Source organism: Colletotrichum gloeosporioides, assembly GCF_011800055.1.
Source record: "Colletotrichum gloeosporioides strain Lc1 chromosome Unknown consensus_64, whole genome shotgun sequence".
NCBI classification, from domain to species: Eukaryota; Fungi; Ascomycota; class Sordariomycetes; order Glomerellales; family Glomerellaceae; genus Colletotrichum; species Colletotrichum gloeosporioides.
This window is the reverse complement of record NW_025544709.1, coordinates 147,951-174,363: the sequence shown is the minus strand read 5'-3', so window position 1 is coordinate 174,363 and position 26,413 is coordinate 147,951. Positions and strand designations below refer to the sequence as shown.

Here is a 26,413-nt window from a genome sequence, read left to right as displayed (position 1 = left end):
CCCGCATGTCGGCCATGGAGCCCGCACAGCGCGAAAGGTTGGAGAAGGCGATGCGGCACACCGAGCAGCAGTGGCGACAGCAGCAACAGGAGCCCCAGGGTTCCTCTCGTCCAGTGCACCATCAGCAGCATCAACAACAGCAGCTGCAGCTGCAGCCGAGGACCAAGGAGCTGCTGGCCGCTCAACGCGAGCATCTCTTGGCCGCTCTCGAGATCGATCACGAGCTGCGCGGGATTTGGCTGGCCCAGAACCCGGAGTCTGGCTGAACCAGGTTCTGCTGAGAACTCCATGGACGGACACTTGACTTTGTTTTTATTTTTGGATTTGCTGAATGCGGAAGGATTGGTGTGACATGGGTTCGTGTTTGTGTTTGTTCGTCCAAGTTTTGTTTGTTTGCTCAAATTGGCCCGGGAAGAAGGGAGGGGGGATTGGACGTAAATTGTCATAGATTTACTCATCAATTCATGCCAGATTACAGTGTGTTTGGAATCCCTCGAGCTTCCGTCCAGATCAATCATCACAGGTTACGACGCAACCCCATCGACAGACCCCACCATGTCCGGCAGATGCTCCAGATCACAGTCATATTCGGCTGCGAGCGGGCGCGAGGAGACCCCGCTCGTCATGTTCGGGGAGGGCTCCAGGTCACGGTCGTTTTCAGCCTTGAGCAGGTGCGAGGGATCCCCGCGCGCTGTGCCCGGCGATGGCTCTAGATCGCGGTCGTCCTCGGCCTCCAGCAGGCGTGAGGAATCCCTGCCGACCATCTCTGGAAAAGCCTCCAGATCCCGGTCGCCGTCGGCCTCGAGTGGGCGCAAGGAGCTGTCTCCCGCCGTGCCCAGCAGAGGTTCCAGATCACCATCATCCTCGGCCTCAAGCGAGCGTGAGGAATCCCTGCCCAACCACCACGCCATCCGCTTCACAATCTCATTGCCCCGCATCGTCGAGAAGGGCGCGGACGAGACATCCGAGCCACGAGACCAAGACGCAGAAGAAGGGAAAGGGCGAGTGCGACGACGACATGAACGACGAGGACACGACGACCAAGACCTGACCCTTTGCTTCCACGGCGACTGGGTGCCCACGATAGGCACCCTCGAGCTGCACTTCTCCTCCGAGGGCATCCAGACGTCTCTCGAGGGCCCGCAACCGCGACCGCACGAGGAAGACGCGCGCGTGCTGACGCTCGAGTGCAACCGAATCGCTTTTCCGACCTCCTCCTCCTCCTCGCCCTTCCGATTATGGTGCCGATCATTGTGCATATGGGCAGTCGTCGGCGCGGGTCTCTACATCGCCGCCAGGATACTCGTCATGATCTCCGTCGAGACACACATATACTTGGACCGGTCGGCGCTGCGGTCGATGGAGCAGCGGTGGAGGGAGATCCCCCTCTCGGCGGAGCTGGGGCGCGTCGCACTCCTGTATGGCGATGCGGCGTCGTCTCTCGTCGAGCTGGCCAAGTCCGCCGAGTCGCTGCTCTCCAATCTTGGGGGGAACATTGTGCCTCTGTGCCGTCACGCCGACATCCTCACGCACAGCATCAAGGTTGTGTGCGACGAGTACGACGTCGTGCTGAATGACGCCGTCGGAACTCACGCCGCATTGAAGATCCAGGCGTCTTCGTGGAACGTGGCCGGCGCCATGAACGGCTCGCGGATGGAGGGGCTGCTCTCCTGCTGGAACGGAATCGACCGGGAGTACATCGACGATGACGACGTCAATGACGATAATGGGGATGGACACGCGACGGGCGCCGTGTTTTCGTGCGTCGCGGAGCTTCTGCGGCGGTGGGAAACGGACAGCACCGGACTGCTGTCCCCAGCAGCGGAAGAAGCGGGCAGGCTGGAGGGTCAACTGCGCGAGATGGGGGCGCGGCAGGACTGGATCGTCGACCCGTTCGAGGAGCTCCTCCGTCAACAGGACCTCCGGTCGGCTTCAAGCTCGAGTGCGACGGCGAGAGCGGGGATGAGGAAGGTTGCTGTGCCCCCGATCGTGGCGGCGCGGGTCTCTGCCATGAGGAACGAGACGGATGCGGAGTTTGCCAGGCTGATGGGGAGGATCGTCCAGTGGCAGGAGGCGATGGTAGCAGCCGGGGTGGAACGGGCTTTGCTGGAGGCAAGACTCTCGATTCCGGGCCGCAAGGAGTGGGTCACATGGCACTGGGGCCGCGCCGTGCTGTGGAGATTCCCGGCCATGGACCGGATGGTGTCGGACCTGGAGGGAACGATCAAGGCGCTGCAGAGGGGGAAAGCCTCGGGCAATCGTTCAGAACATGAGGCGTAGGGAACGCAGTTTCATGTCGGGTTTTCCATTTTTCGTCTCTTTTGTTTTCTTTTTTCCTTGCGTTCCTAAACGACATGCGCCCAGTCCAATCTTCCAGCTTGTCTGTCAGACAACCTCAACAAAGAACACTCACCACGCCCCCATTGTCTGTAAAATGTCTCGTCGCACAAGTGCATCGCATGGCAACAAGTGCAAGCCTCTCGAGTGGGCTCAAACCTGCGTGGACCTGGCAGATTTTTCGGTCACAGTGCTGCCAGCTGACACAGATATCGATCGGCGATAAGCAGGCGATAAGATAAGCACAGAGCACGTACCTCACATGTCGATTGCCATCCCAAAGAGAAAAGCAGAGAGAGGACCGGATTGTCCCATTAGCATTGATCATTCTCATTGACGCTGTTGAACTTTTTTCGAGACAGAATCGGGGCGATCGAATACTCGCAGGCAGACTGTCGTCGCAGCTTGGCTCTGGTCATGCCCAGCAGCCCAGAGCTGGTCTGAGTAAGTGGCCATGGCATGTCGATCTGCTCCATGTCCGCAGTGCTCGTGACAAGTCCGGGAAGTACTCATTGATTCGAAGAAGCAGAAGGCGGGCTCCCGCGCAAGTGCTCTCCACGAAAACACCCCTCAAGATTCATCCCTCGTCGTCAGTAAATGATCCGAGACCCCTTTTCACGCGTCCCGGGCGCTGTGGCCTCCGTCGACGAGTCGAACTGCCCGAGCCCGGCATGTCAACAAACGGTCGCAAAAGCTCCCGACCAGCAACAGCAGCGACATGCCGGGGCTGCATACCCTGGCGGAGGACTTCAACCCCAAATCACACGATCGAGTTGAAAAGTCCAGCCAGCCACACATCGCTGAACCAGCACGGAAGACTCTTCGCGTCGACTCGACCGCACGTTGCCCTGCCTCGTTGGGGTTTCTTCGCATCGAGCCGTGTGCTGAGATCTGGCTATACGTGCTGTGCAACCTGCGTTCAGGCTTGCCTCCCTTGTGTGCCAAACCGTGCCTGTGAAGTCTGAAGATGCTGCGTGGGCCATTCCGTCTCCCATGCAAGGACGAAGACACCCCTCAGCTGGTCCAAGTCCAAGTACCACGCGTGACAGGTCCCACGGCTGCGCATGTTGATCTATCGCAGCCATCCTCTAAAGTGTTGTCTGCTTGGTGCTCTTTTCGCGTGGTCCCTCTCGGCACGCACAGCTCGGACCTGCACCCGGCCACCTTCGTGTCGATTGTGTCGTGACGGCGACAGGCACGTCCATGGGTCTGGTGGGTCCTTCCTGCGTCTGTCGTGGGAGACCACGGAGGGAGGGAGGAAAGAAGGAAGGCGCAGATGGCCAGCCTTAGGATACCGTCGTTATCGTAAGGGCAGGCCAGTCAGAGAGTGCACGTACACTCTGGAGCAGGCAGTCACGTACGTGAGTAAGCTCTCCTTCCATGCATCGATGAAACGATTACCATATGGTAACCTGGTAACTTGGCCACGAGACAAGTGACGATCCCAAGGCTTTCGTCCGAGAATTGGCCATCTCGCGTGTCATCAGGATCTCCATCACGGCTTCAATCTTTGTGTCGCAGGAAAGGACTTTGGCGAAGCCGGTTTCGATGTAGATTCGGTCGATGTTTGATTCCGCCCGCAAAGTGCCTCTGCCATTGAAGTCGGGTTGGCGGCTCGGCCAAAAAAGCAATGCTGGAGCATGCGGGTGTCGCTGATCTGCTTGCTCGCCGCACCTGGTTCCAGTCGAGGGATTATGATGAATCTGGCTAGCAAGACTGGTTAGAGAGAAATGGAAGACTGCCAGGCACACCAGGGGACGGCATCAACCTCCTCGTACGGGCTCCTCTAGCAGACGCCCCTTTGCATCCTTGCGAAAGGATGGACGCGGGGCATGTCGGGTGCCATTTGCCAGGCCATGCCAACCCAGTTTCTCGGAGAGACGCTGCTGTGACCCCTCGGGGGATGCCTTGAATGCTCGTCTTTCCTCAAGGGTGATGGGGCCTTTGGAGCAGGGGCACATTGAGAAGTACTCCGCATGAGGTCAAGGAAAACCATTGCAAGGTTGAGTATTGGCTCGAGTATTGGGTCGACGAGTTCGCTGTTCTTGCAGATGGCAGCATTGGAAAAGCTTTCGCAACCGAAGGCGTGGTCGGCGGAGATGTCGGTCTCGCACGAGCTTCTGCGAAGGGGAAATGCTGTCGGCGGGGACGCAGGGGTCGGAAATGCTTCCTGCATTGAAGGTGTTTTCGGTGGAGATGCTGACGTCAAACAGGCCTTCGTCGCGGATGACGCGGTTGTCGAAGATGTCGCTGCGGCAGGCCACGGTGTCGCTAATCGGCGCAACTTGCAGAATCGATGCAGTGTATCCCAAGCTCGATTTATGATGCCGTTTCAGCCATGCCTTCTCTGGAGATTAGGCGTGATGCGTTGTGGCAGAAGGTGTTGTTGTCGGACTCGTCGCTGCAGCTCGTTCCGCGTGCCAGGCGATGGTGGAATGGCGTCGAGCTCAAGCTGCCTGGAGGGCACCCAGCTTGGCTGGTCGGGTCAAAGGTTGAGACGGTGATCGGCATGGGAAGGGTTGTTGCGTGCATCTTCGTTCGGGCGGTTGGAGGAAGGGCAAGTCTCACGGGAGTCGGCCAGCCCGCAGCGCTTAACAGGTGCGGTGCCGGGGATGGGGTGGGCGGGATGCAAGCACCACACTTGCCCAGCTCGAAGGACGAGAAATCTCCGACCTCAATTGGCCAGAAAAGCTCGGCTAGTGGAGCCACTGGCCTGGGTCCTCGAGGATGTCTGTCAGACAACCTCTCCTATTGGCTAGAAAAGCTCGCCTAGTGGAGCCACTAGCCTGACTGTGAGCGACGTGTGGAGTCCCCCCGATTGAGCCACAACACGACGTTATTGTCGGAAATTTAATGGCGGGAAACACCACTCCAGTGTGAGAGATGTCAGCCAGCCAGGGAAGTCGCACAAAGGGAAGCGGGGTTTTGAGTGCGATTGAGTTTTCTGTCAGCAGCTTAATTACGGGTCGTCTTCGTCCGAGAAAGATATCCGTACGTGTCTCCTGTGTGGCACAAGCTGGAAAGGCGTGGCTGGTGCGGCCACTCTGCGTCCAAGAGCCACACCAAGTGCAAAACACCACTGCATTTGGATTCACTCGCCAGCTCAAACTTGCATTGGCGTGCAATCATGGACCTCAACTGGCAAATCGACTTGGTTGAAATGTCCGCGTATCTCTGAGCGCTCTGCAACACCACTTCGACCCTTCACAGTGGTCAGCGCTGCGATCGGACACCAACACCCCACCTCGGCAGAACTTCTGCTCAAAGGGCAGGGGCAGCCACGCTAGCTGACGCACCTTTAGTGTTCTTTCTCTCACCTTACCCACTGGTTGCGCATCCTCTTTTTTTTCCCTTTTTTTTTTTTTTCTTCGGGTGCTCGCCAGCTGCGACGCAAGCCTTCAGCACCTTGAAGGGTTGGTTGCCAGCTGTCACATGAACTTTGCGCACCTTGCACCAGCTGTCACTCCGTGCCTCCGGTGCACTCAGATGCCTCCATTCCCACTTAAGAACCCCAGGCCATCCCAGAGTCATCAACATGGGGTCTCATGTGATGTCAACACCGCCGAAAAGCATTGTCACCAATGCTTCCAATAGCGGACGCGACCACGAAACAGACGAGGAGACCAAGTTCGTGCTACTCCTGTCTGCCAGACCCGGTGCGCAGGCAGCCGGTCTTCCCCCGCCCCTGTGAGGTCCACCGCATTTCGACAGAGACGGCATCATCGCGTCGACCGACCCCGATTATCATGGCGCTGATCCATGTGTAGCATTCGAATGGCAACCATCTCGTAGCTTGCGGGCTTGTGCACCCTCGCCGAAGCAGGTCCAAGCCTGAACCCTGGGGCGCAGCCTTCGCATCTTCCTCGGGAAGGCACCAAGGCTCGAGAACGCCATTTTGACTGTGTCCGAAGATTCGCCGCATAGGTTCTGGATGGCTCCGAAGAACTACAGCAGGTACCTAGGCAGGTGTGTGGTCGATGCTTCCCTGATGGGGTTGGACGCAGGTTCCGAACGGCTGCCGCCTCAGCTATCGACCCGTCCACAAGACCGTCAACACCATCAGCACAAACAGCACCATCACGGGACGACTCGAGGGTTAGTTCAATTCGCGCTTCGTAACATTTGGGTGACGGGGATGAGAAGCTGCACGAGCTTGGAGAGATGGCCATCAACCTGGACTACGCCATCGAACTTGCTGCGGCAGAGGCAGACGAGCCTACATCTCCAGCGAGACACAGTCAGATCAAGGCCCCGAATCCTCGTCTTCGTTCCTGCCGTAGTGCCATTCGTTGCCCCCGCTGTCGCTCCCATCCTCCTCCAAATCATCGCTCTCGCCGCCGCTAGAGAAGGCCTTGGTCTTCTTCCGCCTCGGCCGCTCCTCGTCATCGTCGTCATGTGGCTGCCGGGGTGGGAGAATCCCTCGAAAATGGGTACTGTGGCGTTTCTCGCGAGTATTTTGGGACTTCTACTGGGCGGCTAGGAGCAAGAAGATCGCGGAAACACGGCGTTCGGATCAAGTAACGTCGACATATGCAGCCAATTGTGGAACAAAGTCAGGCATGGAAGCGTATCTCGTCCCCAAAGTGTCTTTGAGAGCGTCCTTCGTTGGATAATGTTGATTGTGGGGCGCCCGAGCCTTGAATTTGTGTCGGTGGGGAGCGCATCTGTTGACGAGATGCTAGTCGGTCTGAAGCTGGCTATCAAGACCTTGGCCCAAGCTGACCGTAGATTCCAGACGCAGGATCCCGGACTTTGCTTATGAGCAATAGTCGTTTGACCGGTCTGAGTAGGGCGTGCTCACGACGTCTTTCCAATGGTGCTGCTACACACATATCGGCTCGCGGAACTTCCGTCGCCATGGAGGTGGAGGCTGGCGCGTCACATTGACAGAGACTGGCGCGCTCTGATGCGCCCTCACTCTAATGCCAGTCCAATTGATCGTCACATACAGGCCGATCCAAGAGTCGTGCAGCTTCTCCCGTTCACCGCGGCGCGCCTCCTTCGACAGGTGCACCATGGGAACGACCAGCACGCAGCCAACAGTCCATCTTCGTCCTGTCAAAGTCGTAGCTTGGATTCGCTCGTAGTTTGGGAGGGCAGAGGTGCATGCTGTAGGACATGGCGAGTTCTCGCGACAACGGCGATGCTTCAGCGACGGGATTGCCAACGCGTCCGTCCGTGCAAGGTCTGCATTGCATCTTGGTTGCGTGGTTCCCGAAAGACACCGTCATCCCCCGGAGTCACCGAACGCCAGCGACGGATGTCATGTGTCGTCGTTTCTTCCCCGTCGCGGTCCCATGGCAATTTCGCCGTCGCCCGGGCCAACAGCCAAAGCTTCCGCTCTCCCCTCCCCTGCTGGATAACAGCAGGCTACGGCTGGTCAATGGCTGGCCAACGTTCTAGGTCCACTGCATATCTTGAAGAGTCGCCTGTGTGATGCTGCAGCCCCGGAGATATGCCGAGAGGTGGCTACTGGCTGCCATAGACAGGATGACGCTCGTCAAGACGACCTCAGTACCCAGGGCCCATTCTTCTCCCGCTCTCCGGAACAAGCTCTATGTACGGGGCACTTTGGACGGCTTCTCGACTGTCACCAGTGTGGCACGGCTCCAGGTGGTCAAGATGTTGGCGCTGCTGCTCTCTGCAAGTCTCCCTACGCCGCCTTTCACGGCCTCGATCCTGCAGCTCCATCGACTCGCGCCCTGACGAGAGATCCAGCTTCCCTCTGCTATCCTCCAGTTCTGTTGGTGTTTCGCAGACCGTAACTGCCTCACCTGGGAGCTGTCCACCAGTAGGCCATTGAAGAAGATCCTCAGGCTTCTCCTCTGGGCTACTTACGAGTCTGCGCTTTTTTGGAAGGAGAAACCGACGCTCATCAAGCACGCATGATGTGCACAATCTCTCCTTCCATGCATCTATGAAATGATGACCTTACAGGTTACCAGGTTGCCATACGGTAACCTGCGTCGTTGGCGAAGATGCCGGTCTCGAACAAGCTTGCGCCGGGGAAGATGTTGCTGCGGAAGGCCGCAGCGTCGCTGATCGGCGCAACTTGGGGAACTAGATGCAGTGTATCGCATAGAACCATGAAGACACCAACCAAGATGGCTAATTTGCTACCTGTGCCACTACAAAAGGGCAAATACTCAAGCACAGCCACCAGGTGCACCATCCGCAGGCTGGCTCAGAGTCCGCAAATCTGCTGTATTGGACTATCCTAAGAATTTGAGGGCACATTCCAAGTGATGGGACTGAACTGTAGAGCCTTGGTCTAAGCCTGGATCCAGTAACCTAAATCCGCCCAAAGATTGCACCTGTCTACCCTTCCTCCCTCCCAAGAGAATCCATCTACGACGTCAAATTTGGCCACGCCGCCCTCAACAAGGGTCAGGTTCAAGTTCAGCATTGAATTGTCGGAGCCGCTGGCGTCCGGAGACTCAGATCCCCAAGCTGGCCACTGTGAAGTGCTCGCGGCAGTCACGTTCTCCCCTGTTTGCTGGATGCTCAGTATCATTTCGTCAGTCAAAGTCGGATCCCCGTCAATGATGAAACGTCCCCAGATGCTCTGAAATGCCAGCCGAAATCCGACGCTTTCATCTGCTCCATCTGTATCGTTGGTGTTGTGAACATCCTTCATGAGAACGTCGAGGTCGTCATCGTGGAAAGCAGGCGGTGGCGAATACTGATAGCGCCAAGATCGTGACTGTACAGCTGAGTTACCATCTCCTCGGGCGAAGGCGTCTGCAAGCCACATTGCGGGACAGACAAATGTAGCCTCGGCATAAAGGTTGTATGCTGCCTGAAGCCAGCCCTTAGCGATCCCAGAATGGCTTGTTGCAAAAGGCGGTGTCAAGCCATTGGTGTCATATAACGTCTCGACCGACTGCACCCTCTCAATGTCGTAGAGTCTCATGATCGCAGTTATGTTATCTTCTCCCAAAAGCGGATAATCCAACTTCATACGTGATACAAACCGGTCTCGGGTGTCAACGTCCGTGGGCACGAACAACGTCCCTTCATTAGCATTGTTCCCTGAAAGAATGGATTTGCCGTTTACGCTGCCTTTCAGAAGCTGCTCCGTCGGTCTCTGGGTGATGAGCCTGTCATCAGTGACCGGCAGAAAGGCCCATTGGCCCCATTTTCCTTCCATGCTTGCATAAGCGCTAGCATTCTGCAAGATGTTGCTATCGACACTTTGCAAGCAGTCGTATACGCTCCCGTTCTGCGTCACGACGGGGCTCATGCAGCCAGCATGCGCAGCTAGACTGTAGTATACTTGGGAAGGCTGAATGTCATTTTGGTTCCTGCCGTAGAATGTCAGTGGTTGTGCCCGCAGCGAGCCAGGAACTCGAAGAATATTGCATACCATTGAGTAGGCAAATATGGGCTCGAGACGATGGCTCGTTGAAATAGCGAGGTCCCGTCGGAGCCGTTGTTGGCCATCGCTGTCAGCATAACAGCGCCTCCGCCGGCAGACTCACCAGCGATGGTGACGCGTGCAGGGTCCCCTCCAAATAGATGGATGTAGTCTTGTACCCATTCGAGCGCAAGACGCACGTCGTGAAGGCCGGCATTAGGGGTCCCAAAGTGAGCAATCTCACCAGATGACGCAAAGCCAAAAGCACCAAGACGATATTGTATAATAACAGTCATGAAGCCGTTGTCAACCGTCTTTGCCATGTGTGAAAAGTCGTAATTTGCGGCCCAGTCCTGTCCATAGCCGCCACCGTCTGTGCATGAATTAGCCATCATCCCGGCCTCTTTTCAAAAGAAAATAGGGGCAACTATGAAAGTGGCTTGCTTACGGATCCAAAACAATACCGGCAGCCTCGTTTTGTTCACTGGTGTAAAGACGTTGAGGAAAAGACAATCTTCGCTACCTTGAGCATCTCTCTCAAAAGAGTAGTTGGAAATGCTATCACGTGTAAGCTTCTTTGGCTTGAATGACGGGGGGCTTCTACTCACACAGGCCCCGGCGGCGACTGAGGGCACCTTGGTGGATTCTCGGTCGCGGGTAGAATCCTCTCTGTATCACGGCCCGAAGACGGTCTTTTGGGGGGCTGCCAACGCTCGGGCTTTGATGCATATCGTATTCTGAATCACCCGCTGAGAGTAAGCGTCAACGCCTCTGAAAATAACCGACGAATGCGCAATGTGTATTTGCAACTACTACCCTCGGTAAGTATAGATGTCGAATGAGGCATCATGATAACCCTGGTATCGGGCATATCCAAGGTCTACCAGTGGTGCATCAAGACTGATGTTGCGCTTCGCTGTTTGAGCTTGTAAGTATAAACCGCGTTTTGAGAATTTTGCCCCGTAGGAAGGGATATTCTGTAAGGCGACCAGAGGCACCGCACATAGCAGGAGTACTGTCAGGGATACCATGTTTGGAAAACGAATTCAGAAGTAAATTGATTCTACAGGGACATTTGGCGGATGGTTGACACGGCGGGAAATTTATCCACATTCGTGTGCGCGAATAGCTAGGTATACATGAAGAACCTGGGCGAGGTACCGACCAGCCGCAGTTGTGACCAAGAACTTGCGAGGAGACAGACAAAAAGACGAGCAAGAACTCTAATTGATTAACGTCCGTCTGTTGTGGGGGGAGGAGGTGACCTGTCATCTTTCTTGACCCGGCGGGGATCCTCGGCGTTGCAACGTTCCTGGCGACGTTCCTCCGAATGCGCCGCCGCTTGCACGATCATCGGCGGCAAGCTGGCAAACGGTCTATGTAAACATCTCACAACTCCTTCCAAGAAGCACCATGCAAGACCAACCAACAACAAAAACCCAACAACACCATTTCAAACGCTACAACATGATTCCACACTCAAGACCCGTTCATCTACCAAACTCGTTGCAGTACGTCGATGATGTGTTGAAAACGGGCAAATTGGCTCAAGGGGCTTATACTCGCCGGTGCGAGAAGTGGCTCAAGAGCCTTATGCAATCCGGCGAAGCTTTCCTGGTCACGTCAGGTACCACAGCTCTCGAGATGGCCGCCATGGTGATCAATATCAAGCCCGGCGACGAAGTTATCCTCCCTAGCTACACGTTCGTCTCTACGGTGAATGCGTTCGTCGCCAGGGGGGCAATACCCGTATTTGTCGACATCGAGAAGGACACGATGAACATGGACATCAGTCTTGTTGAAGCTGCCATCACCCCGAGAACGCGGGCTGTTGTTCCCGTCCACTATGCCGGTATTTCCTGCGACATGGATGCCTTGATGGATCTTGCGTCACGGTACGACCTTTTTGTCATCGAAGACGCAGCGCAAGGTCTCGCTTCAAAATATCGCGGCACCTTCCTAGGCACCATAGGCCACATCGGCTGCATCAGTTTCCACGAGACCAAGAACTTCACTTCCGGCGGCCAGGGTGGTGCCGTCTTGATTAACAGGGACGAGCTGACTGAGAGAGCCGAGATTGTTTACGACAATGGTACAAACAGGGTCCAATTCCTCCGCGAGAAGCTGCCGAGCTACGAGTGGCAGGATGTCGGATCGAACCATATCATGCCCGAAGTCCTTGCCGCGCTACTCTGGTCCCAGCTTGAGATAGCGCACGCCATCCAGAGAACCAGGCTCAGAATCTGGAATATGTACTGGGCTTCGCTACAGCCGTTATCGAAAAGCTCTGGAGGATTCGAGTTGCCCAAGCTGCCAGAAGGTTGCGAGCAAAACGGGCACATCTTCTACCTGAAGCTACGGGATGCATCGCACCGCTCGAGCTTCATACATTTCATGAAAAAGAACCAAGTGACCGTATCCTCTCATTACACTCCTCTGCATCTGTCGCCAATTGGCCAGAGGATCGGGAGGTTTGTCGGGGAGGATAAGAACACGTCGCGCGCAAGCTCTCAGCTCGTTCGTCTGCCCATCTACTTTGGACTTAGCGAACACGACCAGGCCAAAGTGATTTCTGCTGTTCACAAATTTTTCGATCACGGAAAATGAACATGCGAATCGTGCTGCGGCTGTAAGTTTTGTAGTTAGAAGAACGTCATAGATCAGCAGGACATGCTAGAAATTGTACCTATCTAGTGACGAAGTTATCTCAACTCAATTTTGATGCAATTTGGCGCTCATCACCAATGCCCGTGGGTGTCTGCAGCGCTTGGGAGCGGCGTTGCCCGATTACCTTCTCCACCTGGTTTTGCTGAACATTGCGCATCATGATGTGAATGTGATCCAGAGCCTTGACGCTTTGCCAGGCTGCCTTCTGCTTGAACCAGAGAATGTTCTCGTTCATGTAACAACCTAGAGGCTTCCCCAACGCGTAGTCAATCAAATTATGAATCAGCCCGGCCGCATCCGCCGTGGGCAATCCAGTTTCTGCATCTAACGGTATCTTGCTTTTCGTCCACAGGACCAAGTGCATGATTCCATCCGCCATGTGGTATGGCCAGTCATTCCAAATGATCTTCCAATCCTCTGCATGTGCAAAAAGCAGGGCGCTCCGGGCGACAATGGGCTGTGGCCAATGCAGTCTCTCGCTGCACACAAAGCTCAAGCTGGAGCCATGATTATTGGCTATCTCAGCAAGCCACAATATGTATCTTCGCTGCTCCTGAGGTGCTCTTCGGAGATGGCCCATATCTCCGGCAGCTGATTTGCATACGTGGTCAGCGTGGTTCTTGACACCGACGTCGGTCCGTCTGGAGCTGACCCCGATAAAGTAACTCACCAATTACGTTTTGGAGTTCATCCCACGTGTGAGGCTGGACATCATCGAACTGACCTCGCAGGGCCCGGACATCTCCGTCGTCCAGCTTGAATGGGGGGTTGCCGATCAGCTTCTCGATATCCATCGTGGCAAGAGCATGTGTAACAGTGTTCCAGCGAACCTGCTGGACGTTGGAGGCTTACACCGCTGGATTACGGTAAATATAGCCGGCCGTCTACCATGGACCCACGGTACGAATGCTGCAGGGGTCAGAAAGACAGAAAACCAAGTTCTCAAGTAATTAGAGTTTGATGTGGTGGATATCAAGAGACACATCACAAAGGATGCGCCGGGCTCAATGCGTCGTCGCAAGTCACTGTAACAGTAGCATTAGAAAGGGTTTGTCAAATTGGCGCTTCTGCCGCACACCACCGCTCTCGCGCGCCCCTAGTGGCGCACCTCCAGGGGCCCCCCCTACGCTCGGTTTTACCTCAATACACACCCGATAATCTGACAGGGTTACATCCATATCCCCCGGACTAAAAGGTTAGCATAGTACTTGTGGGGCTCGATCATGCGAATGCTTAAAACGATCGGCTGACCCGCCGGCTCCGACATACCCCAGTACCATCCCGGTAAGTGGCTCCGAAGACCGTCTTTGCACTGAGAAAAGCGATCTCCATGCTAAGACTTTGCTGGGCACCTGTGTTCTACTTGGTGAGAACCTGGAGGCACCTCAGCTTTTACTTCTGAGGCCTCTGCTGTTTTCCTCCAACTAAATCAGAAGCTTAGTCATTCGTTGAACATTATTAAACAAATTGAATTTCAGGAGAGTATAAGACCAGCCAGGCAGGTCCCCCTTCAAGCATTGAGATGTGGCATGCCCTATTTCCAACCCGCCACTTTACACTATGGCAGCGCAAGCAGTGACTTTATGGTGCACCCTTCGGCCTGCGACGGGAAGAGAGAGTGAAGTACGCCCCTTATTTTAGGCCATTGCTCAAAAGAGATTCATGTAGCACGCCTAACTTTGTCATCAGCTTCGCCAAGTCTTGCTCGACCTGGCTACAAAGGTCCACGCGATAGAACAGACTTGCGTGCGATACGAGGTTTTCGAGATGGCTGGCAGCCCAGTGGGGCCCAGTAGTACTGTATTCCATCTTTTAGAGCAGTAAGTCAAACCATCTCTGCCTCTAACTTCAGTGTTATATTTCCGACTAACCGCACTTCACGTTCATCAATGATTACAGATGGCCATCCCAGGGTGACTTAGACAGACATGCTCACAGGGAATGGCTGGTGGACATCAGAAAGAAGTTCGATGCGGGCTTATTAGCAGAAGCAGAGCTGATTGAAAACATGTCCAAGATAGGCGGATTCAGCGGCCGTTCGTAGCATAAGCAGCCAAGCACAGAGAGTCCGCACATCATGTTTTTCAATTTCTAATCCATACTCTATGACTAAAACTGTGGTAAGTGTGAGCAAAATCAATTAAGAAGCGCTTGATTGTAATGCTGTGAGCGAAATCCTCACGTAGGATTTGTGATTGCATCATTAAAGAGTTGCGGTGCTTAATGCCGAAGTTAGCCGGCTTTTCCAGTTCCCTATCCACATCTCCTTTCTGTTCATTATTTTCTCTCTTCTGCGCTAAACATAAATTGCCCACAGCCGAAAACAAAATCTTCAGGAACGAAGCATTTTCAACTTCCCTGCATTGCGTGAGTGGACAGCCTCAAAGGGAGTCACTGCTTATTTGACCACAAACGAGCCGTAGCCATGTACCCGCCGCAACTCCAGCTCAAACTTGTCCAAGTGGTATGTTTGTTGCAACCCTGAGGTCCGCATCAGTGGGCATGCTAATTGTGATGAATTATTGCAGTTCTTCCGACACGGTAGCCCAAAACCTTCCACATTGGCCTGAACTTATGTTGTGACTGACGATATGAGTGAAGGCGAGCGGACACCGCACAACAACCGAGTACAAAACGTGGGTACTTCCGCACAACTGGCTAATTCTCATATTCGCTGACAACTGATCAGGCGAGCTCCCAACTAGGTAGGCAGAGGAGAGTCATGCAACACCGACTCATAGATAACAAGAGCTTCTAAAGCAACGTTGGGCCGTGAATGGGCATTCAATACGTCGGCGAAAGCCCCGAAGACCCTCTTTGAAGGCACTGCATCAAAGCTTGTTCCTATCGATGACGAGACTGATAAGCCGTTGTTGCCAGATGGTCGGAAGGATATATGTTGGTAAGTGCAGAGTGCCAGCGGACCCGTTGTAGTCACTCAAACTGATGTTACACCAGTGACTACGGAGAATTGACCGACAATGGCCGAGCCACCTCAACCGAGCTCGGCCGTGAACTTCGCAAGCTCTATGTGGAGCAGCTGAGATTCCTGCCCCCGATGCTGAACAATATCAGAATGATCTATCTCCGAAGCACACAGTATCAGAGGACTTTCGTCTCTTTGCAACATGTTTTTCGCGGTCTCTATCCCCCAGACGTCGTTAACCACAGCCTGCAGGACATGCTGGTATTCGTTGAGGACCCCAAACATGAGTCGCTTCTGCCACCCGAGGATTACAGCGAGAGATTTGCCGTGTTACTTTGGCAATTCTCTAGGAGAGCCGCAATCAAATGTGAGTTACGCAAGCGCGAGGGGACCCCCACCCTGATGGCCTGATCCGCGGTGTCGTCATATCCCACTACTGACGATGCGTGGGTTCAGGGAACAACTCACCTGAGATGAAGCAAATCAATGCCAAATTGGGGCCCTGGATGCCCGAAATCGTTCCCATCGGGGTGGATTCTCAGCCTGTGAAGTTACACGACATTCATGATACGATTTCTGCCGTGGCAGCGACTTCGGAGCCCGAACAATTCCTCCCCCCCGAACTTCTCGATCCTGGCGTGAGGTCTACAATGGAGAAAATCTGTGCCGAAGAAGAGTTCGCCGGATATGCCCACAATAAGGAGTTTCGCAGCCTCGGTGTCGGAAGGATGCTACAAGAAGCTCTTCAACGCATGCTTGGCGCAAAGCGTCAGGTTCAGCAGACGTTTACTACGGGGCAAAGCACATCTGGACCCCGGATGTTTCTTTCCGCGTGTCACGATTCCGCAATTGCGGGAGTTCTGGCATCCCTGGGTGCCATGAGCGATTCGGAGTGGCACTGGCCACCGTACGCCGCTCACATCGCGATTGAACTTTTCTGCAAGGTTGAAGAAGACGCTATGCTTGGCAAGATACATACTGCGGAGCCTCAATCCTGGTATGTCCGCCTCAAGTACCAAGGCAAGCCTGTGGTGCTGCCCTGCGGGGCTGGAAAGGGCTACCACCTGCCCGGGCATCAAGACATTTGCAATTTTGTAAGTATCGTTGTACACCAAGGGGAGTTGGCGGAGAGAATTCTAAAGTGGACGGTATATTGAGCGATCTGCTGACGACTTGTAAAGCAAGCTCTCAAAGGGGCAATAGAGGAGTTTGCTCCAGAAGGATGGCATGCTCTTGGCCCTTCTGGTTCCCAGTCGAGCAAGAAATTATAAGGCTAGGAACAAAGAGAGATTCCCGCTCCCGTAGCGGAATGAAGTCACATGCCCTCGGGGATGACCACACATTGGCAGATAGTTACTTGATAGTAAATTTAGCATCTGACAGTCGCTTGCGAGATTGCGCTGGCATCGAATTTAACAGGCCGTGAACCCTCCAGAGCGTGGAACTTCCCTGATAATGCGGGCCGGATTTCCAGCAACGGCAACGAAGTCTGGAATATCTTTCGTAACAACACTGCCAGCGCCGACAGTAACGCCCCTGCCGATATTCACACCGGGGAGGACGATGCAGTTCCCCCCAAACCAACAGTCTGGCCCTATCTTGATAGGCTTCCCGTATTCAGGACCTCTGGTGCCGTTCCGCAAGACGGGATCCAATGGATGAGCGGCGCTGTAGAAAGAACAGTTGGGTCCGATAAGGGTACGGTCACCCACTTCGATCATACAGGTGTCGATCCACACGCTGTTGAAATTGATGTAAACGTTTTTGCCCAAGCTATACGAGTTTGACGCATGCGTGTGAGAAACGATCGATGAGGATGGGAGTGTTGTAGCTTGTCCCTGCTTACCGCACGTTGCATCCGTAATCCATCCTCACCGGCCCATCGATCCAGGGCTCGTCAGCCAAGGCCTCTTCATCCTCTTCAACAGTGGAACCGGGCTCAGGGAGAGGACTAGGGTCGCAAAGGATGCTGATGTGAAAACTCTTAGCAATGGACATGAAAAGGTCTACGCCTGTGCGGTTTACTTACTCCTTGATCAGTACGGCCAGCGCTCTCCGAGGGACATGTCCGGCGCGGTTAAAGTTTTCGCACGCGACTGAGCATCGTCGTCGGTCGGCAATAAGGTCCGGCGTGAATGCAAAATACAACTCCCCGGCGGCCATACGGGCCTTATTCTGCAGAAGGTCCGTCTCACGTTCTGGCATGGGGGGCGAAGTGTTGCGCTGCGAGGTCGCTGTGACGCACTGCAGAGTCGAATCATTGACGACGGCCGCCATTGGAAGAAATTATATAGACCGTGCGGCCGTCGCTGGGGTCATGTGCCAGGAATGGAGTCATTTGACTGCGGTCTGTAGTTGCGCCCGAATGGAGCTGTATTCGCTGCGCACGCCATTACGAGTGCCATACCATGCCAAGTTCCAAGGGTTGAACCTTCAACAGGGATGCTGAATCGCCTGCAGTAGGCGGGAGGGTCTTTGGTATGGGTACATCCGCCATCCACAGCGTGCCGGGCCGCAATTTTAAATTTAGATTTGATTGTATGGGACTTTGAAAAGTCTTAATATATCTTCTCCCCTTGTTTGTTCATCCCTGTTAAACTTACTGTAAGAACTCAAAGTGCTTGCAATCTGCGCACCTGCGTCTTCATGGGATGAATTGGATGGAGCTGGAGAGTAGTTCTGTTTATGGTATCGAGCGAACTACGAGTAGTTTGAGTACATCCTGAGCTCCATTTCAAGGTCCACACCTCCTCCAGAGTTTTAGTTCTTAGAGTTGCACTCGCATATCTAGCTCGTAGCTACCTTGACAGTGGGGAACCGGCACATCGAACAGGTCGTCCGGAACACCCGAAGGCGTATGCGTTCAATCCTGTACCTGCTCACAGGCGAGCTGTTATATTAGCACTTGCACGCGGGCCATACGCGCCCACAGATGTGGCTTCGACCGTACGGATATTGTTTCTCCACCGTGACAGTAACTACATCGGAACGAACCAGCCAACTGCCTCATGTCGTGAATAACAGTCAGCCATCTACATGTGCTTTTGGCGTTTCACTGACAAACAGCCTGGTAGAAGTCTATGGTGCATAACAATCAGAAGACCAATGATTTGCTCTATAGATAGGTACTTTAAGTTTCATTTGAGCTCATGGTGTTTCACGGCAAGCTTCACTGTTGTCCAACGCAATTGGCACTTATTGTCGCGTAACACAGTCGTAACACTGGCCGTTGTAATCATTGACAATTGAGTGGTATACAAATCTCTCTGTAATCATGTTTGCGCACAGAGGTTTTGGCTCAGTGCGGTAGTATTGCAGTGGATGCAGGTATGCAGTAATAGCTTTGTTGACTGTGTTGTAGGATATACGCCGCCACTTCCCCAAACAAGTCGGCTATAAATATTGGCTAACCGATAAACGAGCCCAAAGGAAATTATTCAACCATCATAACAGCTTTAACAATGTCAATTCAACCGGAACCCACTCACGTATCAGCCACAACAGCTGAGCCAAAGACAACACCGTCTCCCACTGCGATGGGCCTATCTCAGGGCTCTTTCTCCTCACCGGCAATTGAGACGTGGAGTCGGCCTCCATCCAACGTTCGTAGGGTCGGAGCTTGCTTTTGGAGCTTGCTCAATCTGGGCATGTTCGATGCTGCCTATGGGGTAGGTTCGGACGATAAAGTTTTTGCCGGGTCTCTTACTGATGCGCGCTTTGTACGAGTCAGGCAATTCTTCCTTATGTGAGTCGATTATTAGACATGCTGAGTGAACCCACTTAGCTGAATCATTCGTCACCTAGCTTCAAGATTTCTACAACGTCAATTACACCACCGTATCACTGCTATTCCTCTCGCCACTCATTGGGTATGTAGCATCCGGTGTCCTAAACACGAGACTCCACAATGCTGTCGGCCAGCGAGGCTTGGCTGTCTTATGCGGCTCGGCCCACGTTATATCTGCCGTAATCAGCATTCTCCACCCCCCCTTTCCGGTGCTGATCGTGTCGTTCATGATTGCCGGTCTTGGCAATGGACTGTCGGATGCAGCCTGGAACGCCTGGATCGGGGGATTGGATCGATCCAACGAACTTCTCGGATTTCTCCACGCGGCTTACGGCGTCGGCGGGATCATCAGCCCTCTCATTGCTACAGCGATGATTGCCCGAGCTTCGCTGCCCTGGTTCAAGTTCTACTACGTCGTGGTGGGTCAAGAGAATTGTGCCATTTCTTGTGGATCTCTTTTGCTGACATGTCTCTCAAGTTGGGCGTTTCTATCGTTGAACTGGTCGCCCTGACTGCAACATTTTGGAGCTACACCGGGCGTCAGTACCGAGAGTCCATGACACAATTGCAGGGGACGGATGGCAAGTCCGTCAGCATGCGCGTAACGCTGGTAACACTTCCCGAAGCCCGCGTTGCATGGCTCGCGGCGTTGTTCGTGCTCATTTACATCGGTGTCGAGGTATCCGTGGGCGGTTGGGTAGTGGAGTTCATGCTGCGCGTTCGGAACGGTGAAGCTTTTGCCAGCGGCATGTGCGCCACAGGTTACTGGATAGGCATTACCTTTGGCCGGATTTTATTGCCATTTGTGACGAACATGACAGGCCCAAAACTATCTGTTTCTGTAAGTCAGACAGCTCCATCGCGAACTCGCTTGCCAGCCCCGTCGCAACCTGCTTACATGCCTTCTACCTTGTAAGGTTTACTTATGTCTCGCCATGGTGGCAGAACTGGTTTTCTGGCTTGTCCCCAACTTTTACGCCTCCGCAATCGCGGCTGCCTTCCAGGGGTTCTTCATCGGACCCATGTTTCCCCATGCGGTTTCTGTTGTCACTAGATTGCTGCCGCCTCATCTACACGTCGTGGTGATTGGATTCGTAGCAGCTCTGGGTGGCTGCGGGGCGTCTCTGTTACCCTTTGCGGTGGGCTTACTTGCACAACGGTACAGCGTGATAGCGTTGCAGCCCTTTATTTTAGGATGTTTGGCTCTAGCATTGGTTGTCTGGGTCTTCATACCGAGTCACGGACGCGCGAGTGCAGTCTGCTGATTGAAATGGCTATATTCGCAGACATAGCAACTTATACAAGCTCCTTGCACCAATCAAATATACTTCTCGTCTACATGTGCTCTGGAAAATATCAAATCTTCGCCTGGAGTGGGCCGAACTCTCGCAGATTGGCAAACCACTCAACAGTCTTCTCCAGACCCTCCTTTAAACCAACCTTTGCTTCATGACCGAGCTCGCGCTTCGCTTTGCGAGCATCCGGGACCCTCCTGTATGGGTCATCGTCGGGTTTTGGCCCAAACACAATCCCCACCTTGGGCCGGCCCGTCTTTTCGGCAACGATATCGTTGATCAGGATGGCCATCTCTCCAACAGTGGTCTCCTCCTCGCGGCCTATGTTGACAGGAGTGAGGACCGAACTTTCCATCAGCCTGTATAACCCCATCGCACAATCGCCAGCGTACTGGAAGCAGCGGCTGGCTGTCCCATCACCTGTGATTTTGATGTCTTCTTGTCTCAGGGCGGCAGCGATGAAGTTTGGAACGATGCGACCATCGTCAGGTCTGATGCCCGGACCATAAGCGTTGAAAATTCGCGCGATCCGGACATCAACATTCTTCTCAAGACGATAGCCGTAAGCGAGTGTTTCCGCGACTCGTTTACCCTCATCGTAGCATGACCGGCCACCGAAAGAATTCACATTACCCCAGTAATCCTCAGTTTGGGGACATACAAGCGGGTCTCCATAAACCTCTTTACCGCACCAAGTCAGCCAAATGTTCGGTCAGAATAATCAGGCGCCGTTCATAGGCCGGTAACTCTAGACTTACCCGAAGTGCTGGCAAGCAAAACACGAGCGCCGCCTTTGCAAGCCAAGTCCAGTACGTTTTTGGTGCCCACGTAGCATGTCTCTAGGATACCAAGTGGTGCCTGCGGAAATCTCTTCGGGCTAGCAGGACACGCCAGGTTGTAGATGCGACTGGCGCTCGCAAGTTGCTCTGGGAATGGCTCCGCGACGTTATGCCTGCAGAAAGTCATAAGGGGCTGGGTCTTCGCGGCGATCCGAATCCTTACCGAAGGAAGGTGTAGTTGGGATGGTTGTTGAACTTGGTGACGTTTCCAGTTGAACCTGTCCAGAGGGAGTCGACGGCGATGACGTGGTAGCCCTCATCCAACAACAAGCCTACGAGGTGCGAGCCCAGAAACCCTGCGCCCTTGACGTACACAACAAGTCAGCCCAGTGTCCCTATCTGAGAAAAGAAACCCAGGAGATCGTTCAACGTACACCAGTGACAACAGCAGTAGGAGTGGTAGCAGTATCCATCGTGTATACTTTTCGTTGATTGAGAAGTCGCGGCGGTGTAAAGAAGATGTCGTCCGAGGTCGGCGTTATGCTCTGCTCCTCATGTGAGGTAAAAGGGAATGTTGGGAGCTCTCTTTTGGATTTATAATTCAATGAGTAACGTGAAAATACAAGGTCGTCATGCTTGGAAAGTCAATAAACTGCATGGGGCAGGTTAGCGGCCTTCTACCCGCGGCGACTACGGAATCCACCGGTCTGCCGAATGATGGTACGACTCATGGACATGATGAGGCACCTGTGGACTGTCGTGATGCGTGACAATAGTTCTTGCAAAATGCCTCTGCATCATGTCACTTGCAAGATGCAACACAACGTTACAAATGTCGAATCCTGATGTACTATCCCTGCCGGGTGTGCAAGTCATGATCTTGCAGCTGGTTGACCATTGCAACATGACCACTGTGTGTGTATTCGATTATTGCTCTTGCTCCAGAAAACATCAACAGCATGACGAACCGTACGTCGGGAATTTTCGGCTCTTTGCTCTATGGCATCATTATCGTCAGCTGCGTCTTGGAACGCTAAGCCAAGGATTCATTAATATTCCAGCCTCCTATCCTGCAGTCAAAAAGTATAAAATGGAATCCCTGAGTTAACGGCTTTTACTTGATATCCGAATGTCGTGGTCCAACCCTTTTTAACCGTCTCTCCTCAACAGGAAATACATGTATATGTTACATGACTTGACTTTGAAAACAATCTTCGGCACGTAACGCACATTTTCTTGATTATCATTCATACTTCCGCTAACCATAAGATGAGCTATCCGAAAGAAAAGAAAATACTCGCATGTGTTGGAGCTGGTTATGTTGTATGAATCCAACTACATCCAAATGGCATTTCCGTCAAATGATAGTCCTAAGTATGCTAACGTTTATTTGTCGTGAAGGGAGGGCCAACGGGCGCCATTTTAGCGCTCAAAGTCCTTGATATTGATGTTTATATCCTAGACAAGAATGCGGCACGCGTCAAAGCATGGAACTCTGACCAGTTACCGGTCAGCGAGCCCGGACTGCACGCTGTGCTTCAGGAAATCCGGGGACGTCCTCAACCTAACTTGTTCTTCTCAACCGACCTGAGCGGTGTGGTGCCCAAAGCTGACATTGTGTTCATCGCCGTGGAAACGCCCTCCAAGCTGCAAGATGCTGGCATCAATGGGGCTGGTGCAGCTCCAGATCTCCGGAACTTCAGGGCGGCAGTCAACCAAGTCGGGGATCTAGTCGCAAAAGACGTCATCATTGTGAACAAGAGCACAGTTCCATGCGGAGCGGCTGAGGAGACGGCGCAAATCATGAGGCAGAGCCTTCGGCCTGGCATAAAGTGTGAGGTTCTCTCCAACCCAGAGTTCCTGGCCGAGGGAACAGCGATCGAGAACCTCCTCAATCCAGACCGTGTCTTGATCGGCTCGTCTTCAGCACCCGGAGGACTCGCTGCCGCGGCCACCTTGAGCGACCTTTACGCTCGATGGGTTCCACGAGAGCGGATCGTTACCATGAGTACCCGCTCCAGCGAGATGTCGAAATTGGCCGCAAACATGCTATTGTCTCAGCGAATTAGCAGCATCAACGCTTTGAGCGCCATCTGCGACAAGCTAGGGGCAGACATCACTGAAGTCTCGCGCGCCTGTGGCCTGGATCCACGAATAGGACCCAGCATGCTTCGCGCGTCTATCGGGTTCGGCGGAAGTTGCTTCAAGAAAGATGTCTTCCACCTGGCAAGCACGGCACACGCACTCGAGCTCGACGAAGTAGCCGCCTACTTCAATAGCATCGTGACTCTCAACGAGTATCAGACAGAGCGATACGCAAGAAGCCTCGTCGAGCACAGCCCCACTATCTACTCGGTGTCGGTGCTTGGGTTTGCTTTCAAGCCTAATACAGGTGATACACGCGAGTCGCCAGCAATTCCATTCATACGGTGTCTGATTATGAATGGGATCTCCGTCAAGGTTTATGATCCTCTGGTTACCAAGTCCAGGATCGTTGGTGCCGTACGAGCGAGCCTGCGCAGCCTTGCATTTCTTGCAGATTCTCACCTGACTGTGGCCGATGATGTCTATGAAGCGTGCGATGGGACGAACGCGGTTGCAGTTCTCAACCCTTGGAAGAGTCTGGAATATGATCCTACCCAAAGAGGTGCTGGTAAGCGTCGAATAGCCCTTGTCATCAAACTTTATCAGACCAAGTTAAGTCTTCTGACGTTGTCCTAGAGCAACATGGCATCGGAAAAGTTCATTGGGATAAGATTGCGCGGTCAATGAGAGCTCCAAAGCGATTGTTCGATGGTCATAACTTCCTGAACACCCAGATACTTTCTTTGGGGTTCCAGCTCCAGGGCGTTGGAAGACATGTATCACTTAAGAGTGACTGTGTCTCGCGTGAGGGTTGGTCTCAGTCTACGCCTCAGCCACGTCTATAAACGTCTATAGTTCACAAAAAGGATTTTATCTGTCGACGCACCAAACTTATCCCAAACCATATACCTGTTTTCCACGGTAATCACACTACGTATATTAAGCGAGTTGAAGCAATCTGCATGCTATGGATAAATGCTGTTGGTATATTGAAATATTCTTGTAGGGCTGGTGTCAAGAAGTAGCTTGGGACAGAATCGAGCCTCATGATGTACTTGCCGTTGTATGGCCAGATACGTGAAATCAAATACGTGACTTGATGTGTACGCTGACGGCGCGAAGAGAAAGCCTTGGTGGATAAACCACAGCTTTGACGATTCGGTACCGATGCGGCGCAGGCGGCCCTGTGGTCTCTGAGGTAGTTCGAAGACTGCAAAGAAAACGGGGGCCAAAGATCCAAAGTCCTCTGACGTCGATGTTGCTGCCATTCCTGGCCCTGTATGTATGGCTAGCTTTTCATCCAAGAGGCTGGACTCCAAGTGGTGGGATCAGGATTGACGACCATGACATCAGTGTCCGCCCGGTCGGTCTGGTAGATCTGTTGAGCATGTCATCGGACGACAACAGTTCGACGCTGGTTTCTTTAAAAACGAGACCGGCTTCCAACTTGGGATTCGAGGTGGCATCAGGAGCAAGCGGGGCGCGGTGCTGTGTTTCCGGGACTGCTTTGGTGCCCCCCAGGACGCGTCACCAACCCTTTTAGAGGGATCACCACTCAGAGTGCTAAAGACACCTTCGCTGGGTCCACGACTGGCTTGCTGAGGCTCAAATAAAAGGGAACACACTTAGCTGTTGGCCCTCACTGGAGATACAGGGCTGATGGCTGGGCTATAGCATGGGCTATTGCCTTCACTTAAAAGACTTTCACTCCGATTGCACAGCATTCATCTGGTGTTGAGGAATGGCACATGCGGGTTGCTGTTCCCAGACACAAAGAGAACAACGGAGAAGCGCGCTCCCCTGGACACATGCAGCACGAAGGTTCAGCATACCTAAAGTAAACGAATGTACTTGATCCAAGTCCAGCAGCCGTCGATCATACAACCGTTTAAAAGACAATCTGCTCTCCATCCAACTAAATGAGAATAGCTCAGGCCGCCGCTCATAATGGGGAAGTTCATCGAGGAAGCTCCAGGGAAATCGGCATCGTAAACCTCAGGGCTGAATGCGAGGCTGCTCAACAGTGAGGAGGAGAACGTGCGCCTTTGCGAATGGGTTCTTTCTTCCCTTCTAAGTTCTCTTCTTCGCAGTTTGCCGCCTGGAGGCGCACCTTGTTCACTGCCGTATGACTCTCACGGGGAAATATTCGAGGGCCAGGATGGCTCACAGAGAAACCTCTATGGCCACCTATGGGGGTATATGAAGAGATTGCAAATGGGTTAGTCAGCTGGCTGTTGACGAATGTTGACGGGAGAAGGGCCATACCACCACCGAAAGCTCCGACTGAATGTCTCCGCACACTACAGCTGTCGTTATGCCTCCTCCAGGGCTTCCAGGGCGGCCAGGGTGCTTGAAAGTTGCGTGGGTTGATCAGTAGCCAAGCGGGAGAGATGGTGATTCCCGCATTGGTCTGCCATACCGTGCCTGGTATCGTTCTCGCAGAGACTTTTGCACTTCGGCCGTTGCTTCTTGGTTGTCAACAACGACGGGGAGGGACAGATTAGAGCTCTAACTTGAATGTAGAGGCGTCGTCACAGACAAGGCCAAGGAGATGAGGCACAGGGGATACAATACGTAGAACTGAAGGCAGAAGTCATTACAAAACCTGAGCTACCACGGATAGAAGTTAGCATCACCCTTGGCATGGGGGCAGAGTAGGTGGCGTCATGCTGATATGTTCATACCATATCTTGAAAGCTGCCATATCTTGAAAGCTGCCATGTCTTAAAAGCTGCCATGTCTTAAAAGCTGGCAGCGTTGGACCTTCTCCCTGAGTACCAGAGCTTCATGGCGACACCTTGCTGCCAGGAAAGCATAGGATTTCTGCTTAACAGCCTGGTCTGAGTCTCGCATGTCCCGGTCTGGGAAGCGAGAGTGCCGACAGGGAGAGCATGGTTGATTTGGCGAAGTAGGAGGCGCGTAAGGCTGCGATCGGGTCAATGGAGCTAGAGATGGGGATCATGGCCATCATCTCTCGTGAGGCGGCGGCTGAGTCTGTAGAAAAGTTGTTCTTTACAATGGAGTGGTGCAATTGCCGAGGACGATGGTCAAGCAAGTGTACAGGCGTCTCAGAACATCACTACGTTCATCACGCGAGGTCTGGGATGTAGCCGCAGGTGTCGTCATTGCCAGGACCCCGACCTCCCTTGCCTACACCACCTAACCGTTTCCAAAACCACC

The 26,413-nt window shown here is 53.5% G+C and overlaps 9 protein-coding genes and 1 pseudogene across 10 annotated transcripts; 6 read left to right on the top strand and 4 right to left on the bottom strand.

Moving 5' to 3' along the window:
• Positions 1-555: 555 nt before the first annotated feature.
• GCG54_00003814 (uncharacterized protein) lies at positions 556-2,280 on the top strand (the record flags this gene model as incomplete). The annotated part of the gene is made up of 1 exon (XM_045403880.1): positions 556-2,280. The coding sequence occupies one exon, from the start codon at positions 556-558 to the stop codon at positions 2,278-2,280; it is 1,725 nt and encodes a 574-aa protein (XP_045261512.1).
• A 6,328-nt stretch (positions 2,281-8,608) lies between these two features.
• Positions 8,609-10,086, bottom strand: GCG54_00003813 (Acetylcholinesterase; the record flags this gene model as incomplete). Its single annotated transcript, XM_045403879.1, has 2 exons — positions 8,609-9,641; positions 9,704-10,086. The coding sequence occupies 2 exons, from the start codon at positions 10,084-10,086 to the stop codon at positions 8,609-8,611; spliced, it is 1,416 nt and encodes a 471-aa protein (XP_045261511.1).
• A 1,075-nt stretch (positions 10,087-11,161) lies between these two features.
• On the top strand, positions 11,162-12,301 carry GCG54_00003812 (dTDP-4-amino-4 6-dideoxygalactose transaminase; the record flags this gene model as incomplete). The annotated part of the gene is made up of 1 exon (XM_045403878.1): positions 11,162-12,301. The coding sequence occupies one exon, from the start codon at positions 11,162-11,164 to the stop codon at positions 12,299-12,301; it is 1,140 nt and encodes a 379-aa protein (XP_045261510.1).
• A 100-nt stretch (positions 12,302-12,401) lies between these two features.
• On the bottom strand, positions 12,402-13,155 carry GCG54_00003811 (uncharacterized protein; the record flags this gene model as incomplete). Its single annotated transcript, XM_045403877.1, has 2 exons — positions 12,402-12,952; positions 13,032-13,155. The coding sequence occupies 2 exons, from the start codon at positions 13,153-13,155 to the stop codon at positions 12,402-12,404; spliced, it is 675 nt and encodes a 224-aa protein (XP_045261509.1).
• Positions 13,156-14,952: 1,797 nt separating this feature from the next.
• GCG54_00003810 (uncharacterized protein) lies at positions 14,953-16,558 on the top strand (the record flags this gene model as incomplete). Its single annotated transcript, XM_045403876.1, has 6 exons — positions 14,953-14,997; positions 15,051-15,066; positions 15,122-15,263; positions 15,320-15,654; positions 15,744-16,381; positions 16,469-16,558. The coding sequence occupies 6 exons, from the start codon at positions 14,953-14,955 to the stop codon at positions 16,556-16,558; spliced, it is 1,266 nt and encodes a 421-aa protein (XP_045261508.1).
• Positions 16,559-16,699: 141 nt separating this feature from the next.
• GCG54_00003809 (putative acetyltransferase) lies at positions 16,700-17,564 on the bottom strand (the record flags this gene model as incomplete). The annotated part of the gene is made up of 3 exons (XM_045403875.1): positions 16,700-17,060; positions 17,134-17,256; positions 17,317-17,564. 3 exons carry the CDS (start codon positions 17,562-17,564, stop codon positions 16,700-16,702), a joined length of 732 nt encoding a protein of 243 aa, XP_045261507.1.
• Positions 17,565-18,934: 1,370 nt separating this feature from the next.
• On the top strand, positions 18,935-19,990 carry GCG54_00003808 (annotated as a pseudogene). Its single transcript has 3 exons — positions 18,935-18,955; positions 19,092-19,493; positions 19,553-19,990. Coding segments are annotated over exons 1-3 (861 nt in total).
• Positions 19,991-20,009: 19 nt separating this feature from the next.
• Positions 20,010-20,339, top strand: GCG54_00003807 (uncharacterized protein; the record flags this gene model as incomplete). The annotated part of the gene is made up of 1 exon (XM_045403874.1): positions 20,010-20,339. The coding sequence occupies one exon, from the start codon at positions 20,010-20,012 to the stop codon at positions 20,337-20,339; it is 330 nt and encodes a 109-aa protein (XP_045261506.1).
• A 91-nt stretch (positions 20,340-20,430) lies between these two features.
• Positions 20,431-21,621, bottom strand: GCG54_00003806 (UDP-glucuronic acid decarboxylase 4; the record flags this gene model as incomplete). Its single annotated transcript, XM_045403873.1, has 4 exons — positions 20,431-21,050; positions 21,128-21,321; positions 21,372-21,511; positions 21,583-21,621. The coding sequence occupies 4 exons, from the start codon at positions 21,619-21,621 to the stop codon at positions 20,431-20,433; spliced, it is 993 nt and encodes a 330-aa protein (XP_045261505.1).
• An 888-nt stretch (positions 21,622-22,509) lies between these two features.
• On the top strand, positions 22,510-23,869 carry GCG54_00003805 (UDP-glucose 6-dehydrogenase; the record flags this gene model as incomplete). The annotated part of the gene is made up of 2 exons (XM_045403872.1): positions 22,510-22,522; positions 22,575-23,869. The coding sequence occupies 2 exons, from the start codon at positions 22,510-22,512 to the stop codon at positions 23,867-23,869; spliced, it is 1,308 nt and encodes a 435-aa protein (XP_045261504.1).
• Between the last annotated feature and the right edge of the window lie 2,544 nt (positions 23,870-26,413).